This window comes from Coturnix japonica, chromosome 3, assembly GCF_054131305.1.
Source record: "Coturnix japonica strain WE chromosome 3, WE-NBRP24, whole genome shotgun sequence".
In the NCBI taxonomy this organism is placed as follows: Eukaryota; Metazoa; Chordata; class Aves; order Galliformes; family Phasianidae; genus Coturnix; species Coturnix japonica.
Window position 1 is genome coordinate 17,882,203 of NC_140665.1, and position 20,483 is coordinate 17,902,685.

General features: G+C 46.7%; 1 protein-coding gene across 1 annotated transcript; it reads right to left on the reverse strand.

The window, feature by feature from the left end:
• Positions 1-11,046: 11,046 nt before the first annotated feature.
• SLC30A1 (solute carrier family 30 member 1) lies at positions 11,047-20,483 on the reverse strand. Its single transcript, XM_015857345.3, has 2 exons — positions 19,637-20,483; positions 11,047-16,748 (listed from the first exon to the last, which is right to left on the reverse strand). Exons 1-2 carry the CDS (start codon positions 20,256-20,258, stop codon positions 15,832-15,834), a joined length of 1,539 nt encoding a protein of 512 aa, XP_015712831.2. The 5' UTR covers positions 20,259-20,483; the 3' UTR covers positions 11,047-15,831.

The following is a 20,483-nucleotide window of genomic DNA, read 5'->3' on the forward strand; positions in this document are numbered from 1 at the left end:
GCGACTTCTTTTTGGCTTCTGTATCCTTTAAACATAAGGCTCCTGTTCCAACGTATTGAATTAAGTCAGGTGTGCAGGAGGCTTCAGCCATCTCCTCAGGCTTCAGGTAAATGTGGTGATTGGTTCCTAGGGATGCCACTAAGGATGAGGAAGATTTTGTACCTGCTGCTGCTTTGCCCGTACTCCTGACTGACGTACCTGACATGCAGGCTAGGAACAAGAGCAAAAAGCCATCCTCCAGCAGCAGGGTTTGGCTCTCAATAGGCTGACCTGGAAGACCTCACATGCTATCTCTATCATACTGAAAATTCTCCTTTTTCCCTCTAGCTGTTTCCCTGGCAGCTTCAGACAGGTGGAAATGAGGCGGCTCCTTGCTGCCAGCTGCAGTGGTCAATGATTGAAGCTGCCCTAATAGTGTAATTTGTCATCCAAACATCTCCATGTCTCACAGCGTGCTGCTCACTTTATCTGTCCATGAGGACATAGATTGAATTACTTTAGGAAAAAAAAACAAAACAAAACAAAGACAGCAACAGCCTGAACAAGGAGAAAGGCAGTGGTGACATGCTGGTGTCCTGCCCCAGTGCTAAGGGAGAGCTGACTGTGTAGGAGCAAGCACTGGCACAGAGGTCAGTGCTCCCACCAGTTCGGAGCCAAGAAGCACTCACAGGTGCTGGATTTGGCCCCAGCCCTTCTGGCAGCTTTGAGGGGACACATTCAGATTTCTCTCCATGTGGCTGCCTTAATGATTCCCGAAAATAATCTCTACCAAAAACACTTCCCTCAGAAACAGCACCAAACCCTCTCTCTGAATCCAAACAACAATATGCCCATTACAAACTTCCTGTTGTGCTGAATGAAAGTGCTCCTGACGTAGAGTCAAAGGCACAAAAACATACTGATGGAGAAAGGACTCTGAAGCCAGACACTCTGCTCCTTCAGGGGAAAGAGGTGTTTGGTTGTGCTGGAAAAATCTCAAAGGCAAAGCAAGAGTGGAGGAAAGTGAGCAGGTGTGCTTTTCACTGGATTGTGAACACCCTCATGTGATGGAAAGTGTGAACGAGGACTACCTAATGGATCCCCAGAAGGCTACGGCTGAAGACCTTTGATGTGGGACATTGGCTAGAAGCTCAACCCAGCTCCCATCTGCTCTCACCATTGCCAAAGGGAGAGGTGAAACGCATGGAGTCAGATGCAGGCCCAGTGCAGTACCCTGCAACATCAAACCTGAGAAAAACCTTTGGACGTAGCAAAAGGAGGCTTGATTATTACTTTAACTGGAAAATTAGGTGAAGTTGAGACAATCTTTCAAAATGTTTTCACACTAGCAAAGCAGCTTCTTCCAAAGGGAAAAGCCATGCCACGTGAAAAACATTTGACTGCTACACATACTGAGCCCTCCCAAGCCAGGGACAAGGCAAGCTGGAGCAGGTGGGCAGGATAAACCCTGGTTTGGAGGTGCCCACTAAATGAAGAGAGCAGAAATCTGAGGTTGCCACAGGGCTGAGCGATGTCAGAGGGGAAGAACTTGTTGGCAAGCATCAAAATGAGGCTTAAAAGGAGTGCTGGTTCATACAAACTAAGCAGCTTTGCTAGACTGAAAGAATGATGAAATAGCCCTATTCATGTCTCTGCTGTCTGTTGTAAATAATTAACTGGCTCTTTGTCTTCAGCCCTTGATGAGTCCCGGAGTTTAATAACAGGAGTAGCCGATTGTATCTCACTGTCCTCCTTTCAGATGACACTAAGTTCTGGCATGCAATCCCATGACAGCAAAATCTTCTCCTTATCCTCCTGATCATGTTTCCCATCCTCCTGCTGTGCACATACCCACCCTCCCGAGCTACCTCCAGTGGCTGCACTGTGCAGATGGGCAGACTTGCTCCTGCCGAGCTGTAATTACAGAGGAGGTGGCCTCCAGCAACAGCCACCAGGCCTGGACAACTATAGTAAATGGTTGCACACTGCTGGCCTGGATCCCCATGTTGTGCTTGTGGTTGTGAGTCATGTGGGAGCACCTTAGTTGATGTCACCTGTAGGAGCTGGTCCTGCAAACCAAATACTGGCAGAGCAGACAAAAACATCTGTCCTGAAGCTCCTTATGGGACTCGAACTCAGAATGTTCTGTGATTCTATGAAATATGAGGCCAGAGGTGTGTGGCTAAACCTGACCCATCACTACCATGGCCAGGAAAATCCTTGCTGAGAACAAGCAAGAGGGAATGGAGGCCACCAAAGTAATCCACTGTAAACCAAGAGATTTTCTGGGCCTCCTTGAGCAACAGCTCCCTTTTGCAGGAAGAAGGCATCTTACCCTTCCTTCTGACACACCTGTTTGCTCTGGATACAGGTAGCACAAACAAACTGCTACCTACAGTTTTGCACACCTGTGCCAGATCTCAGAAGGCACATGGAGACCTCACCTGTGCAAGCAAATTTACATGGAGATGGTGTGAGCTGTGTAAAAACTGAAGCACAAAAGAAGACCTGAAGGCTGCCTGAACAGTCACTGATGAAGCAGCACAAAACTGGTATCTCCAGTCCTTTCCTCTCACACCTCTGATCCTTCCCACAGAGCTGGCTTTCATCCCCATGCCACCACTGTTGCCTGTGCACAGCAGGCACCTGTCATCCCCACGTGCCTCGCACCAGCCTGTCCTCCCAGCCACTGGCCTTGGACCTTGCTCTGCCTCTGCTATCCACCAGCCCTGGCACCCTGCGAGCTGCTCTTCACTGATGGTGAGCCCACAGACCTGCCAAAGGGTGGTTCAGCAGGACGGGCGGCTGGCACGGGGTGATGCTAAGCACTGGGAGGAGATGGCCGTGGGCTGCAGGCATGCCAGGAAATGTGTCAGTGTTGTAGAGGGATGCGTGCATTGTGATGTCTGATTTAGATTGTTCTAATTACTCTAGAAGTCATTACACTTTCTGCCTCTGAGAGCCAGCTCCCAGTGGAAAGATAGGGCACATCCTGCCATGACTTCTGCTGCTCTCTCCAGTGCAAGTACTTCAATACATCTTTGTCTTTCCTGCAAGATAGGGGTATGATTTCTCCTGACCCCAGATGCCCCCAAGTTGTGTATTCACTGCCCCATCCCCAACTTCATGGTGAAAACACTCAGAGTTGGGGAGTCTGTGACAGTCCCACACTGAGCTGTGCCTTACTAAGAGCATGGGTATTCACCTCATTGTGTGCTCTCTGATGGTGAGTACATCCAAGAGCAAAGGGAAAGCTGAACTGTGAACTCTGCCCCAAGCAAAGGAGAGAAAGTATGACACCTCTTTCTCTCTATCCATGCAGAGTAGCAGCACACACGACTGGACAGGGCAAGAAGCAATTGTTGGACATGAAAGGCAAGAGGGAAATACAGTTAAATACTGTAAGGAAAAACAGCTTATGTTTTCCTTAATAAATAAATAAAAAAATAAAAATAAAAATCAAACAAACCATATGTTAGTATTTCTTCTGATGATATGCATTTTCACCTTCTAAAGGAAACTCACCAGCTGGACTTTGAAGGAAAGAAAAAGCCTGTGGCTGCAGCCTCTTTGCCTTTCTCTAAGCCATACCTCTAAGCTGCCTCAAACCCGGAGCTGGGCTCTCACCACCTGTTTTTCTAGGGCAGGCTATGCCACAGGTGCACTGAGAGCAGGATAACAAAGGTTTGGGGCAGCATGGCTCACTCATGATAAATCACGCTGTCATGCATCTTTGCACAGAAACCAGGAAGTTTTTCTTTTTCGGGTGCACCAAGGTCTTAAGGCGGAAACGGTTGCAACACAGACTCTGAGTCTGCTGCAGATAATTACATCTGTTTGTCCTCTGAGGCAATCTCCTCACTCCTTCACAGCTCATCTGGAGCCACTGCTTTCCACATACCCTCGTCTCCATCACAAGCAGCACCTGGATCCCTGCAAGGGCAGGAGAGGTGAGCATAGGGCTGGAGCTCCAGCGTGCCCCGCAGCGCCACCTGCACCCAGCAGCAGACACCCAGAGCCAGCCAGGCACAGGGCAGCTTTGTGAAACCCCAACCTGTGTGTGCCCAAGCATAGGCTGGGTGAGGCCTTTGGGGAGTGACGAGCCGCGGCACAGCCCTGCCCTAGCAATGTCTCTCCTGCACTGCCTTGCTGCTTTCCATCTGTGCCTTCATCTCTGCGTGGCAGTGCACATTTCGCACTGTAGCAGAACATTGTCAGCTTGTAAGGAAAGCAGAAACCAATGTTTTCTCACCCACCAACAGAGAGCAGCCCAGATTTAACCCGAATGGTGTTTTGCATCCTACTTATCCAAACACGTAATCCTATTTTACCTTCAGTATGAAAGCAGGAAAGAGGCAGACAAAGGATTTTTCACTTCAGGAAGAAGGGATACCAAAGAGAGCTCCCCAGAGACAACGTGCAGATGAACTTGGTAATTAAAAAATTAGGGCACAAGTATGAATCGATACGCCCAGGCAAACAGCTGTGGCTGCATCTCAATATTTCAGGCAGGCAATCCATCGAGTTTGGCCACTCTGACACTCCTAAAAACTTGTGCAAATACAGGCATTAGGCAGAGAGACAAAAAACCTGAGGAAGATACTGTCAGTGCAGAGCTAGGCTCACAGTGATGAACATGGGGATGCCGGATCCCTCAGCCTCTTGCTTGGGTGCTGTGTTGCTGTCCATGAAAACCATGCTCCTAGCTGTGCTGCAGGACCAAAAACTGCCCCCCAAATCCTTACTAAACACCTGTTCCTCAAGCAGCGTGCTGTCTTGTGGCATTTCAAGACTCTCGGCATGAGAATGTGAGTCAGGGTGACCAGGTCCAGCTTGAGATTTCACACTTAGCCCCCTAAAGGTTGGTTTATATTGGATATAAGAAATAAATTCTTTACTCAGAGGGCAGTGAGACCCTGGCACAGCTACCCAAAGAAGATGTGGTGCCCCATCCCTGGAGGTGCTCAAGGCCAGGTTGGATGGAGCCCTGAGCAGCCTGAGCTGGGGGTGGAAGCACTGCCTATGGCTGGGGGCTCAGACCAGATGGTACCTTATAAGATTCTTTCCAACACAGAACACCCCTTGCTTCCATAATTCTGAATGGGGTGTTTCTGCTATTCTCACATGGTCAGATGTACCCCACATCCATCAGCTCCCATAATGCCACATCTGTGACACACAGGACACCTACACGGGGCCAGGCAAGGCTTCTGGCTGGTGCCCTGCCTACTGAAGGATGGAGCAACAGAGCTGGTGGCAGAGAGCAACAAACAGGGCAGCCCTCCTATTTCTTTCAACAGCACAGATTTTGGCAGGGCTGATCCCTGTCACAGCCAGACACAAGGCACTTTTGTGGCCTCCAGGAACTGACTGTTGGAGAGCACCTCATAGTTTAAAAGCCAGGAATATTTATTAGCGGAGAAGAGATATTGACAGCCTGGCCACATTCATTGGTGCGTGGTTTTCAGCAGCTACTGATCCAGCCCCAACCCCTTTCCATCAGTGACACAACATACAGCCCCAAGCCCAAACCCCATGGACAGACCTCAGGTGCTCAGAGCTGGCACCTTCCTGGCTGAGGGTTGCCCAAGAGGAAAGCAGCTCCCAGCCCTGTTTCAAAGCACGTGGCTCCTGTGGGGCTGCTGAAAGTGAGCCACCAGCAGCAGCCACTCAGGCATTTCAGCCAGGTGCATGTGGCAGCAGTGGTTTCATCTGACAAAACTGCATTTAACAGTGGGACTGCTACTTCTTGAGTGATCAGCTGCCGCTTGATGTGCCTCAAACCTTCGCTCCGACGCTGTGCAGCCCAGGAGACAGAGTGTGAGAATATGCAGGGGAGACAAGGATGGGAACCGGCACCTCCCTGCTTTTCTGCAGCAGCCTTCAGAAAGCTGCTATGCATTCCTCAAGGTCTTGAGTTTTCTAATTTAAAGGAAAGAATGCATAATGTGCCACCCCTATGTCAAAAAGAAGTGCTGTTGCTTAGCCTGGCTGTTCAGTGGCAGCGGACAACTTGTGTTTTCAGCAACATGTTGTTTTGTTCATATTTTACTGGAAAAAAAATAATTGCATTTTACCAGCTTGGCCTTATTGATAATTCCTCCCCAGAGCTTTAGATGTTTATTTGGTTCAGTGTTTACCATTTAGAGAGCAATTTGTGTGCTAAGATGCATAATCCTACAGTTTAGATGCAAGATTTCATTTCTCCCATTGAGCTGCACTGGTAGGGTTCATTCTCTCATCCCTGGATGGGATCTCATGAACACAGGGCCAATAACATTTCCTTGCCCTTTTGCAGCTCAGAAAGTCTTCAGCAAAAGCTATTGGGGTCAAAACGCTTTGTTTTGCTACAAACACCAAAATAATTTGAACTTGGAATGTCAGGGATAACAGGGGAAAGAGATTTTCCAAAAGTGGTTTGGTAGCAAGTTTGTACAAAATATTTCTGAAACTGAAAGCATCTCACAGAAATAAAAACAGCAAAAGCACCACAGGCTCGTGACGTGTTTGCACTGACAGTTTCAAAATCCGGAGGAGTAGGCAGCTTCTCTTTCCCTCTTGTGTTCAGGTTGGGAAAAGAACAAGAAGCCGAAAGCACACAAATCAAACAGGCCTCTTGTTTGTGGCCCTGCATGATCCAGATCATGGCTGTGCTTTCCCGTTTCACCAGGGAAGATGCAACCTTGGTACAAACCCAGCTGTGCTTATTTGTAGGGTTTTTGTTTGTTTTTCTCCAAGACAACAGCAATATAGTGATAGGAGAAGAGGGGATAGTTTTAAACTAAAAGATGAGAGATTTAGATAAAAAGTCAGGGGAGGTTTGGCAGTGAAATGAAATGGCAGTGAGGCCCTGGCACAGCTGCCTGAGAATCAGCATCCCTGGAAGTTCTCAAGACCAGGTTGGATGGGGACCTGGGCAGCTGAGCTGGGGGGCAGCCCTGCCTACAACTGAGGGCTGGGGCTGGGTGGGCTTTGAGATCCCCTCCAACCTAAACCATTCAGTGATTTCCTGGACAATCCCCATCCAGCCTGACACAAGCAAACAGATGGAGGCAGGAAGGAAGCTACCAACCCCACATCTCTCCCTATCACACGAGGGGCTCTCTCATTTCACTCCCTGCTACACTGAAGTAAAAAATAAAGAAGTCAGAAACTTTATCACCATGGAATCACTTTGGAGGAACTTTGTCCAAGCTCAAAAGCAAACCAAGAGCATTTTCAGCATGGCAAGCATCCTTAGTTTCCAGAAATATATATATATACATATATATTTATGTGTATATATGAGTCAACAGGCTAAAGAAATTGCAGAAACAGGTGGCAAGACACTGTATGGGGCTCACTGTTTGTGCAGTTGCTGTGGTCCTTACTTAGACCTGCTTAAAATGAACCAAAATACCACTTGTGGTTGTTCTATGCTTACTGCCTTAGAGACAGTAGAAATCCTCAGTTGTACTCTGGTGATTTTTATCTGAGACAGTTGCTTAAATCTCTCTACTGCCTGTAAGAGAATAACGTTTTGGCCAAATAAAAACTAAAACCACATCATTTTGGTGTTGTGTTTTTTCTTGACTCTTCTGGACACTGCAGAGAGCAAAATGAGGAAAATCCTTGAGACAAACTGCTTCCAGGCCCCTCACAGAGCCATGCAGGAGCCCATCTTCATGTCACTGCCAACCTGTTTTAGCTCAACAGCCTCAAGATACAAGAGGTAAAAGCATCTCACAATGCAGAAAGCTCTCACTGGAAAGTTCTGGCAGCCCCTCCCTTGTATACAACAGCTCAAGTTGTGAGTTTGTGAAGGCTGCAGTGACAGATAACAACAGTGTGTTTATTGTTGAGTTGCCCATTACCCTGATGTGTTTTCGGACCCAAGTTACTTTCCAGGACTGCTCTGATTCATAATAATCAAAAGTCAGCAGAAGTCTGTTTCCAGCCATCCATGGAGTAGTTATGCAGAATGAGAAAGGAAAAAACTAAGCAGCAACCATGTACTCCCCCTCTGCACCCCAGCCTGGCTCCTGCTAAAGAAGACAACTGTATCATTCTGTTAAAGGACACAACATAATTCTAGCTGTCTTTCTGCCTTGAGATACAGTTTTATTTTATAGAAAGTATATCACTCTTACAGATTTCCACAAGCCCAGTCCCATTCCTAGCTCCTGTGTCATCCTTACAACCAAACGTTATCCTCTTGAGAGACCTGAAGCTCCTATGGAAATGAGTGAGACCGTTACTAAAAGTGGGTGCTCACTTTTCCCAGCCTCAGAAAGACTAGCAACTTATAAGGAATGAAGGGAACAGCCAAGGCAAGAGCAACAGGTGGACTATGGGCAGAGAGCTCTTCTTGTGTCTGTTGGAGCTCCCAGTGCTTCATCGGGGTAGGTTCTCATGGTTGTAAGACCAAGAGATGGAAAACATGGCCAGCAGATGGAAAACATAATCAAAGGAGCTCTATGATAACCATCACAACCCTTATCTGGCTTAATTAGCAGCTTGGATCTATCAAATGAAGTGCCTCTGAAATTTCACTGAATCTTAATCTTAAGTGACCAAAAACTACTGTTATTATAGTTGATGTTTGAAGAAACATTGTGCCCACAAAAATGTGACTAGATTTTGAAAATGAAGTTATTTCTACTTCACTACTTGGATTAGAAACAAAGATACAGAAGTGGTAAATCATTTTCTTGTTGATAATGAAATACCATGCAAACAGAACTAAGTATTTAATTTGAAAACCTCCTTAGTAATACATTAAAATATTTGCATTTGAATTTTAAAAGTGTGGAAGCATCTCTGTGGGCTAGAGAAACTTTCAAGCCTTCCTCATTGCTGAAGTAAGAAAGATCTATTAAAATTCAGCAGGCTTCAGCGGTTGCAGATTCACAGCACTGTGTCAGCCTCTGATTTGTAATTTAAGGTTAAGGTTTAGAGATAAAAGGGAAGGATGGCAGCAGTCCTCCCTTGTTTATCTTGTGTAAGCGATTTTGCCCTAGCCTAGACCAATGACTTTGTCCCCAGACCACTGTTTTGAAAGGGGAACTCCACATTGCATAAGGACGCTTTACCTTAAGTGATTGGGAGAAGTACCGTTCTGTTGGGGTTTTAAGCAAGAAAACCAGAGTACAAAGCATGGAGTTTTCCAGTCTCTTCATAGAGGCTGAGGTGTGAATCCATAATTCTGGTACCTGATTTTCCACGCTGTTATTACAGCAGGAGCTGTGGTTGGTACTTTGTACTGTCCTCTCCCTATGTAACAGCTAAGGTGATGCTGGCTGCCTTCTCAGGTCTCACAGCAGGAGGCTGAGACACTGCAGAGCTGGAGGGGGAGACCAGAGAACATCACTACTCTCACCAAATAGTTGCAGGAAAAGCAAGCAAGCAAACAAACAGAGGGAAGGTAGCCTGTCTGAAAGTAAAATCTGCACACACATTTATTTCTCCACTGATGTCATGATTTCAAAAGTCTTCAGAAAATATTATTGAGATTCTAGACAATACATCTGCCTTTGGCATCCTCTGAGCATGCAGCCAGCAGCTCCCCACACTCAGCCTGACGTAAGCAGGCCTGACACAGGGCTCTGCCCACGGACTTTGCCTTAGCATTTGGTTTCTGTACTTTTCCTAATCCTTGAGAAAAGAAAACTGGGACACTACGGTGCCAAGTGACATCCCACCTCCCAGCTGAAGCATATGGACCAAACACCTCCTGGTCTGTGACAGCCTGCCCACTTGCTCATTGAAGTCTCTGCCACGCACCTATGGTGACAGCAACAGGGCCCGAGGGACTGTTTGCACTGCACCTCAGCCAGCAGTGTGACATGGCAGCATCACACCCATCAGGAAAGCCGAATATGGGTCGTTACAGATCCACCCGGCTGCTCCAGAGAGGTGGGCAGAGCAGAAGGGGCTCAGCACAGGCCAGCAGAGCAGCACAAATGCAGGAAACTCAGCAGGTTGCACATCCTGTTCCACAGCATCACGGCCGCTATTCTTAGCTGCGCTGGCTGGTGTGAGGAAAAGGCTGGGGGGCATGTGAAGGCGGCAATGAGAAACAGTGTGTGTGAGGTGGGGGATTACAGCTTGGTGTGAGCGCTATTTTAAAGGCTGTTTTGTTATGTGCAAAAAACAAACCCTAACCATCCTACCTAAAAGCTATCTGTGGCAGCTAACCTAAGTTTCAGTGGCCAGGGCACCAGTTAGGTGTGGGGCAGACACTTCACCTCTGCAGTGCACTAAGGGGTTGTTCTGGGAGGATGTGGTGTGGGAAAAGCATGGGTGAAGGAGGGCACTTCTAAAAGCTCAAGCTGTAGACCTGAGGCTTCTCCCATCCACTCAATTAAGAATTCATATGTTAGCGTGTCTGGGGAGGATGTTCCTAATAATTGCATGTATGGCCAAACGCATCATCCTGCGTGCATAACAATAGAAACACTTTTCTCTCTTGAAGCAAAGAAGAGCACCAAAGTTGAACCAACTGAGAGCTCCAAAACAAACGCATCACTGCAAGCCCATGAACAGCTCCAGCCAGATCCTAATTGCGATCCTGCCCCCTCTATATTATTGCTGGCAGCTGCATCTTGTGCAGCCGGTACTTCTCTCTCAGTCTATTTGAGAAGCTGCAGTGCTTCCAGATTGGAAGAAGTGAAGCTGAAAAACAACAAAACACCTTCCATTCTAGGGCAGCTATGTTCTGAAGTCTTGGAAATCAAATAAAGCGAGATAGACATCTATTAGCAACCCTACCCAACTGACCTAAAAGCCAGATATTTAACCACTGCCAGCTAATAGGTCAGCATTTTTTTTACAGTTCCTTTCAAAGGCTAAAAAGGTGCATTTTGCATACGTGCAATTAACTCTCCATGTGGAATCAGCAGCTATTCTTTTAATTGCACCTGGTGGTGGAGTTGGAGGGCATCACTTCACAGCCCCCTTATTAACTCCTGCTCCACTCATGCACTCTGTACTTGTTCCCAAGATTATTGGCAGCTGTGAAAGCACCTTTCTGCTTGTCACGTGTCTTCCAAAGGACTGACCTGAGAAAGAAATCCCAACTAACAGTTCTTGATGTTCAAAAGCTCCATTTATTTTCTCAAGACTTTAATATTTCAGATTTAAGAAAAAGTTAGAACATTTGTGTTTATTTTAAAAGAAGCCCAAAAGCAAATTCAGCAATGAAATCTGGCTATGCCAATTATATTCCAACACTGTTCAGAAACAAGATCCAGGATACAGGAAAAAAAGAAAAGAAAAAGCCAAATGAATCCCATGTGTTTTTTGGAGACACAGATAAAACCTATTTCTTCAGTATTGTGGTTTTGCTCTTAAACTATTTAGATAACACTGCGAATGCAAAAGGAATACAGACAGGAGCCTGTTAAAACGTGCTACTGTAGTTCAGAGGCAGTTAACCACACAGAGCAAAGGTTACAAGGGATAATCAGAGCTCCCGTTATCAGCAAAGCTACGTTTGATTTGGAAAACTGTCAAGCCTGCCTTTAGCTCAGGCACATGGAGCATCCGCCTCTTTCCGTCTAGCAGAGAAAAAGCCAAAATTAATACGGAGCTGAACAACTTACATACATATCCGAAAAGGGAGTAACTGATGCTGTGCTGTGGAACTAAAATAGGCAGAGCATGTTTATCTGTTATTAAAAATAGTTAGCAGTATTCCCTATTCCCTCCGTGTGGAACTTGGAACATCCAGCCCCTCTGCCCCCCACTCTCGCCATAGCTGAAGAGATTAGGGAGTGCAGGCAGAGCAGGGGGCAGGGGAATGGCAGGAATCTTTATCCCTCTGCCTCAAACTCCACCAGTCGGTGGTTAATAAACTTGGGCAGCCCCATTTCAGAAGCACAAAGCAACATCAGTTCAGCTAAATTTGTTAGTGAGCCTGAGGACTCTCATCGGGTTTTTCTTTCTTTTTGGAGTGGAAAAAAAATGAATAAGCCCTGGGATAAGCTGTGGAAATTGCAACAAACTGGTTCCTGCAGCACACTGAGAATCACCACAACACTAACCATCGTATAGCAGCCTGAAAATGCAGGTACTTGCAGCTCTCCAGGAGGCAGGCTGCCTGGCAGGAGCTCTGTGCTCACTCTGCAAGTAATTCCTCGCATACAAGTAGCTACTCGTCAGCCCTATGAAACTATTCTTGAACACAGAAATTTGCAGGACTGAGCCCTTGCCATGACTTTCAGGAAGTCACAAGTTGGAGCTAGTTTTGCTTTTTACATAACTACGCATCTGTCTATACTGAATTCCACAGGGCAGCAATGAAGGGTACTACCAAGAGCCTACAGCGGATGCTGAAAGCAAGCAGCTAAATTATTACAAGGAGCTCCACACAAGCAATTTGCTCCACTAAAGTAGTCTGTGCAATGCAATGCTGTGGGCAGCCCCCACATCACCCCTGCATCTCTGCACAGGTACGGCCTAAGTGGTGATTCCAAACAGCGTGTTTCTGGATGAGACGTACTAAACAGAAAATATGTCAACCAGCGGCGTTTGGCACATCTCTGACATTTAATCAGAAGAATAAACAATCTAGACACTGAAATACAAACTTATTTTTCCTTAAAGTCGGTGTTCCATAGTTGTGGTATTTTTATTATTCGTTTAAAAATTCAGGAATGTGATACACAATACAATCAGCTCCCCACCGCTGCGCTGCTCACTGACAGGAGATTCACTAGTTCTGTGCCTTGTGGAAAAAAAGGACAGATTGCACAGTGCCTTTGAAGGCTCTCGGTATCCTGGAACTATGATTTCCAGAATAGATGTGGTCCGTGTAACCACAGACAGGTCAGCTGTCTTGTTGGGTCTAACGCAGCCAGAACGAGCACAAAAACTGTGTTCGTGCTGCAGTACGGCCACCTGACGGCCTTGTACTGCCAGGGAATGAATCAGGCTGAAGAGACTGAAGGGCCCCATTCGCAGCAGCTGCTGCTGAACACACAACATGTCACACAACAAAGAGAGGCTGCGCAGCTCCACGTGCCCCCCCATCAGCAACAGCATCTTCAGCATCACATTCATGTCCTGTCCCAGTAATAAAAATAAGGTGGGGGAGAGCTTTGTGTGTTTTAAACTAGCCATTGCCTGCAATGGACACAGTAATAGAAAAATATGACTTCTGGCACAAAAAGATTAAGTAGTTACATTGGAATTAGTGACCACAATTCCATCTATTTGGGTGCATTTACTGAGTGTTAAGCAATGGAGGCAACTGGCATGACTTAACAGTTGCTCTCTTTATAAAAGCAACAGGAGAGAAGGAAGTCAGGCCTGTCAGTGCTACCATCATCCCTCTGTGTGCTTCTGTTGTTCTCTTTTTTTCTCATAAACCTAAGAGCAGTAGTTCTATGGCGCATCAGTGATACACAGCAGCACCTCCATCATTCATACTAAAGACTGAGACCAATTTTAAACTAGCAAGCAAAATAATTACTGGAAGTTTCCCATAGAAAGCAAGAATACACGTTTCAAAAAAATAAAATAAAAATAGCACTTTGTTCATTTCAAAATTTACTTGGATAATACTTTGTAGTATACTAGCAGTAGTAGCATATTTTGCAAATGTAGTCTCATACAAGATCTCATTTAACAGTCAACTCTAGATCATATACAGGTAACAGGAGAAAGAGTTAAGCTAATTCAGACAGAAAAAAACCATATATAAATACTCTATTAACATATTTAAGTTAGTTCATCAGACTATACAAGCAGAAACAGAACACGCTCGGCGATGCCTGGGAAGCACCACTGCCCCGAGCTGAGCGGGGCCCTGCTACTTCTCCCTTGTGTCCATGCACCGGCATTGACTACAGCACACAACACTGGTCATCCACCCATGGATAATCGAGAGTTGACTGCAACGCTCCGCTGAGAGGTTGGGTAAGACCACTGACACAACCCGGGCCAACCCAGGACTGATTAGCAGCAGACTATTCTGAACTACTTATGAGCGATTAGCATACGAGATGCATATTGGAAATGCAAACTAGCAAAGTGTTCTGTGTCTGGAGGCAAAGCTACATTCCCTTCGCTAACAAAACATTCTTTTAAAAAATCTACACTTAAATACTGTTGAAAACCTGAAAACCACAGCATCAAAGAATTTTGTAAGGCCAAAACTATCCTCGGTTCCCTCCGCTGTGCCTGGGTATTGTAATACATTTGAAGGAGCAAACTCTAACGCAGTTTAGTATCCCACGCTCCTTCCAGCGCCTTCCAGTAACAGATCTCAGAGCTCGTCACGCAAGAGTTGAGCCTCACAACACCCCTGTGAGGTAGGTATTATTCCCATGTTGAGACAGGGAAACCGAGGCAGAGTGTTTATCCAACGTGCCCAGAGTCATACAGCAAACAATGGAAGATGTGAACGGCTTTCCAGTTTGGAGCACAGGAGCAGTCGATTAAGGACCAGGCATTACTCCCCATACACAACTCACATGTGGATCAACGGGGTCAGGGTTTCAGATTAGATTCCTTCTAAGTTTTATCTTCAACTCTCACCTAGTCTCCGTCAGAGTCCACAGATCAGCTTCTCCTGTGAAGGCATAAGCTGGCAGCACGCTGTAACAGCTTCTTTACAGCCAGTTGTTGATCAACTGATTTAACATTTAAAACCATAGAATCAGATACTCCTTGAGTGAAATTATGTGATACACATCTTACAAAGTAAAGTACAGTGAATGAAATCCTGCTCCCCCATACACTTCAGCAGAAGCCAGACAGATACTCCTGAGGATGCTGCAGAGACCAGGACCACAGTCACTGCAAGTGCTTGCAGACAGACTTTAACTACATGCAAAATGCCTCACTGGATTACTGGTTACGGAGGCTATGCCAATGCTTTAGAAAAGCATCAGTTTTACTGTCAGTGCTTGACAAACTTCCCCCCGACAGAGCACTTACTGCCACAGCTAAGTTATTCTTTTCTTTTATTAGTAAACTCAGCATCAGTTAAAGCTGAAGCCCCATCTTTTCATTCATGGCAGAGTCGAGGCTTCCTTAAGCTCAAAGACTTTTATGACGATACGGAAATAATGAAAACACCGGAAGATCTGTAAAATATTAAAGTAGGCATTACTTTATCTGCCAGTCTCACATCCTGATCACACAGAATATACAGTAGCTCGGAACTTTCATTTTGAGCAAAGAAACCCCTTTCACATCCGATATTTTCACAGGCCATTGATTTTAATTACCTCGCTACCTTTCCAGAAAATGCAGGGATGGTTTCTAACAATCATTTGATGCTTCCTTTCAAATATGCTGTGTGAGAAAAACCTTCACATTTTTTATTACGTAAGTTTAAGAAAAAATACGTGAAACTGACAAAGTGGTTTCCAGTTTTAAGTAGTTATATCTTTAAAAACGTTCTATTGACTTTGGTTTCCTTAGGGCTTCTAAATAAACAATATATTAAAATATCTACAAATCAAATATTAAAGAAAAAAGCAGGTCCAAAAAATCTGTAACACAAATTGAGCTCCTATCTGCTTATCCCTCAAATATCTTCTAATTGGAAAAAATAATAATAATAATAATTCGAAGCACAACAAAAAGCGTCTCGGCTGAAATGTTGAAACTGGTTTTCTGAAGTTGTTACAGCCTCGGTGGGTGCACTTGGTGTCTGTCTCAGTACAAAGTCAACAGAAACGGTGTATATGACAGTGACATCATGTTCTTTAGAACAAGCATTCTAGATTTAGCAATATGACAAGAACGAGGACTTCAGCAATTACACTACTTGGCAAAATTGCATCTCCAACATCTGTCTCTTCCTCTTGCGACGCAGCTGTTGTCAAAGTCACCAAAACTCAGGTAGCACCATTCAGGGAGTTACAAAGACGATTCAAACTGCTCGTTTTGATCGGTGTTTGCCTCTAGCTTAACTGCAGGTACACTCTCCGATTTAGTCCTTCTAGTTTTGTTATGTGGAAATTCAATGACAACCTCTGAACAAGAAATACTAAGCGAAGAAGATTTTTCTGTCTTCTTTCCACCGTTATCTTCTATTGTTCCACAACACTGCTTCAAAGCACACTGAGTTCTGCAAGGAAACTCGCATTTCCCTCTCCCTGATTCAGAGCCAACGCTGGCAAACTCGGGCTGAATGGTAGTTGCATGAATCCCTTCATCGTGAAAGATCTCTTTGATGCGCTTTGCCACCATCATGTACGTGGAAGGGTCAGGACACTTTATGTGAGCTGTGCCAATGATCCTACTGCCCGCTAGCTGCCAAATGTGTAATTCGTGCACTGCTTCAACTCCTTCAAGGGTACGCAATTTTGAGTTCAAAGAATGAACATCTATTTGTTTGGGAACAGTCTGTAGAAGTATAAGGGCCGATTCCCTAAGTAACGGGTAAGTTGTGTAAAGGAGGATACAAACCATAATCAAACAAAGAACAGGATCTAAATATAGTAACCAGCATGGACCAGCCACTGTAATGCTCTCTTGCTCAGACTTGTTTGCACTGCCGAGAGGTTGGGATAAAGTAGCATTCTCCACGCAATGGCTATTGACACATGGATTAAAGCAGGGCCCATCTTTGGGACATGGATTCCACAAACCATAGAAGAGCAAGGCATTCACTACGACAATTACTGAACCTAAGGCATCTCCAAAAACATGCAGAAAAACTCCCCGCATGTTAAGCTGTGCGCTGGAGTCTTCCTCAACCTCTTCAACATCCAGAGGATAATGACCAGCATTCCCATTCACTTGTAGGTCCGTCGTGTCATCCTTCATATCACCTGACAAGAAAGCAGTAGAGCCATTAGGCACATGCTGTAACAATACACATTGCTACAATTCCATATATAAAAATTATCAACATTAACCTTGCCTCATGCAGCACAAAACTGGAAAACAAGCAACTTGGCCCACTACACTTCTATTTTAACAGAAACCCATTGCCACCTTTTCCAGGTGCTTAACCATTACAGAATCACAGAATTGTAGGGGTTGGAAGGGACCTCTAGAGATCATCGAGTCCAACCCCCCTGCCAAAGCAGGCTTCCTACACCATGTCACACAGGTAGGCGTCCAGGCGGGTCTTAAATATCTCCAGAGAAGGAGACTCCACCACCTCCCTGGGCAGCCTGTTCCAGTGCCCAAAGGAGGGTCCTGTTGATGCCCAAAGCCGTGCATTATGAATTATGTAATTCATAAAAGAACATTTTTGTACCCTCTCTCATCAAAAAATGGGCTCCATCACACCCAACAAACTAGGTAGGAACAAGTGCACACACCATTATAAAGAGGCAATGTGAAAGGAATCATTTTCCAAACTTCCAAATCGGAATTATTTTACATGATTAACTTTTTATGCTTCTTCGGATCTTTGGACAGACAACTTACAGTGCTAAAGAAATGCAACAGGCATTGACCAATGGCCTGACAAAGTAAAAGAAGCAGCTCTCCCTGCTTCAATGGTTATTGAGTTCAGAGCTTTGTAAACATTAACGTGTTAATATGACCTACAGCTTTTGTCACTCTGCACTCATGACTGTAATTCTGTGATCATAAAAGTGTCTCCAAGGCCCTTCCTCTCCCAGGAAGGAGGCAGGCACACACAGAGGTGGTTGAGAGGTAGGTCAGGCCCAAGCCCTTAGCTCATCATGCTTCTGTCCTAAAGCTCCATCTACATCTTCCACAGAGTTTCTAGGAGTCACGGAACAAGGAAACGTCACTGAGATCAGTAATTTTCCAGAGAAATGAGTAAGTTAGAGGAAAATATCTCGAGTTACAGAGTTCAGGCTTTGGGGTTCACAATGAGGGCACAGAAACAGGACACTTGATCCATCTCCATAGCAAGCATTTGGGACAAAGGGGATTTGGAGAGACAGTGGATGGGGTGGATAGCAAGAAGAAAGGTTCCAGAAAACTCTGAATCTTTTTAACAGTTCAAATATCTCAATTTGAATTTTGACTCATTTCAAACTAACTATAAACAGATTACTTTACACAAGATGTATGCACAAAGATGCCTGTGCAGGACTAACCCCTGAGGCTGTTGTGGGGATTTCACTTCAACCTCAGGAGAAGGCAGCCTACCCTTCTTCACAACTCCCTGCTGAGGTACAGCACCAATTTCAGACATTGCCCTGATCTTCACTTGCACAACTTACAGCTTCTTACAAGTCTTCACACACCTTCACCTGTGACACTTCCATGGGCCAACAATGAATAACTCCATCCCTTACATAATCATGACATGGCAGAGAAGGAAAGGCAAACTTACTTGAAAGTTTCCCCATGCCCCAAATCATGCCTTGTTACTTGCTAAATGCCCACAACAAATTATTTGCTACAGCCAGGACACCCACAGCATATGTTTTAATCCACAAGAGAAGCCAATCTTTTAGCCTACAACTAGACAAGAATTGAGCTGAAAGCACAACTTACATTTCGACAGGCAAGAACAACTCAGAAGCCAAGGCATCAATTAGATCAACAGCTAAATGAATCTTACACTGTTTGAATCTAATTACTAGGATACTTTTGTTGGGACTAACATGACTTTAAGAGGTTATTTTATTTTGTGGTTAAGAAAAGAGTGCAATATACTCAGAGGAACTTTCAATCTTCTCAAAAGCAACAGGGAGTCAAAACACTAAAGAAACTAAGGAGAAAAAGAGGAACTCCAAGTTTCTCAGATGCCCATGGGAACTTCTGACCACTGAAATACTGAAACCATAGCAAAGTTCACTCCGCAGAGGAAAGAGCAAGCTAAGCTCATTCAGCAGTCTCTCCTAATGTTGCCCTGAGAAAAAAGGAGATACCTGGATCTGAGGACTGAGAAAAAAGGAGAGGTGTGGGTCCAAGGACTGACACTTTTTCTTCCCTGTGTAGGAGTGAAGTGGAGAAGCAGCAAACATGCAGCTTCCACTGCTGTGCAGCATTCAGCTCACACCAAGTGACTTCAAAACAAGCCACCCAGGTTTCTGGATCCACTAAAAAAAACCAACCTAAGACATTCCCTCCCTCAAAAAAGACAGTGTGATGAGAACTAGGGGGAGAAGATTTTAACAAACAAGTGAATGGGAATCTTCACGCTTTGGAAAGCTAGAGAAAGCAAACTTGAAACCACACATGTGCTCAGAAGCCAGATAGCTCTGCATTCAGTGCCTACTGCAGGACTTCCTCAGTTCCTCAGTCTCCAAGATTTCTTCCTACACACGCCTCAAAGAAGCACCTCATTACTGGAATAGACTTCACTACGCTACGTCCAGCGGCAGAAAATCTCTCAGGTAGCTGACACCTAAAGCAACATAAAGCCCTGGCTGTCAGGACCAAGGCGCTGAGCTGCACATTGATGCACAGCCGGTTCAGCTGATGGGGCGCTGCCTTGTGACAAGCAAACACCGCTTGTCACGCGCCTCCTCTGCCAGCACCAACTTCTCCCAAGGCAAAGAGTGCTTCACCCCAAGCTTCACCCCTGACCCGCCTGCAAGAGAAAGGCACGACCCAAGGCGCTCCTTATAGCGCCTGCCGAAAAGCTTTGAGGCCGAGGTGCCGCCCGCCCCGCTAAGCAGCTTCCCTGCCCCTTCCCTAAGGAAGGACGGGCGGCCCCATCGAGCTCGTGGGACGGGACCTGCCCCGTTGTCCCGGCACGGGCGAGAGGCGCTCGAGGTCTTACCCAGCTTGTCCTGGCTGAGCCCGTTGGAGCCGCTGCAGTTCTCCACCAAGGTGCTGGTCTCGTCGCGGTGCAGCGCGGCCTCCCCGTCGGCGGGGCTCTGCTCGGCCTTGCCGCTGCCCCGGGGGAGCCGGGAGCCGCCCCCGTGCGCGTGGCCGTGGCCGTGGGAATGGCCGTGTCCGCCGACGCCGTGGTGGTTGAAGAGGCAGAGCCCCAGCAGGTTGATGACGAGCCCCGCCACCCCCACGGCGATGACCACCAGCGGCTGCTGGATCTCGTGGGGCTCGGTGAAGCGCTCGATGGCCTCCAGCAGGATGGTGAAGCAGAGCGCGGTGAGGAACACGGCGTTGACCAGGGCGCCCATCACCTCGGCCCGCACCCAGCCGAACGTGTTCTTCTTGGTGGCGCGGGTGCGCTGTGCGAAGCGCACGGCCACCAGCGCCACGACCAGGGCCATGACGTCGGAGAGCATGTGGAACGAGTCGGACAGCATGGCCAGCGACGCCGTGACGCGGCTCACCGCCACCTCCACCACGAAGAACAGGAACGTGAGCGCCAACATGCACAGCAGCCGCGCCCGACGGTTCTGCCACCACCGCGGCCCGCCCGGCCCCTCGGCCGCCATCCCCCCGCACGTCGCGCCGGGCCGAGCGACGGCGGCCGCCGGCCCGACCCGGCCCGGGCGCGAGGAGAGACGGCGAGCGGCCCTCGGCGGAGCCCCGACGGACAACGCCGCCCCGTCTCTCCGCCGCCCGACCCGGCCGCTCGGCCGCCGCTCCCAACGCTGGCGCCGGGCGAGCAAACTTTGCACCCGAGCCCCCTCGCTCTTTCCACACGGAACCCGAGCCGG

What these genes read in the sequence shown, in the direction of transcription:
- SLC30A1 (XM_015857345.3), bottom strand. Translation starts at nt 20,258, where the DNA reads ATGGCGGCCGAGGGGCCGGGCGGGCCGCGGTGGTGGCAGAACCGTCGG. An exon ending in GCTCAGCCAGGACAAGCTGG is followed by an intron (nt 16,749 to 19,636) that starts GTAAGACCTCGA and finishes CTTTCTTGTCAG; the next exon opens with GTGATATGAAGGATGACACG.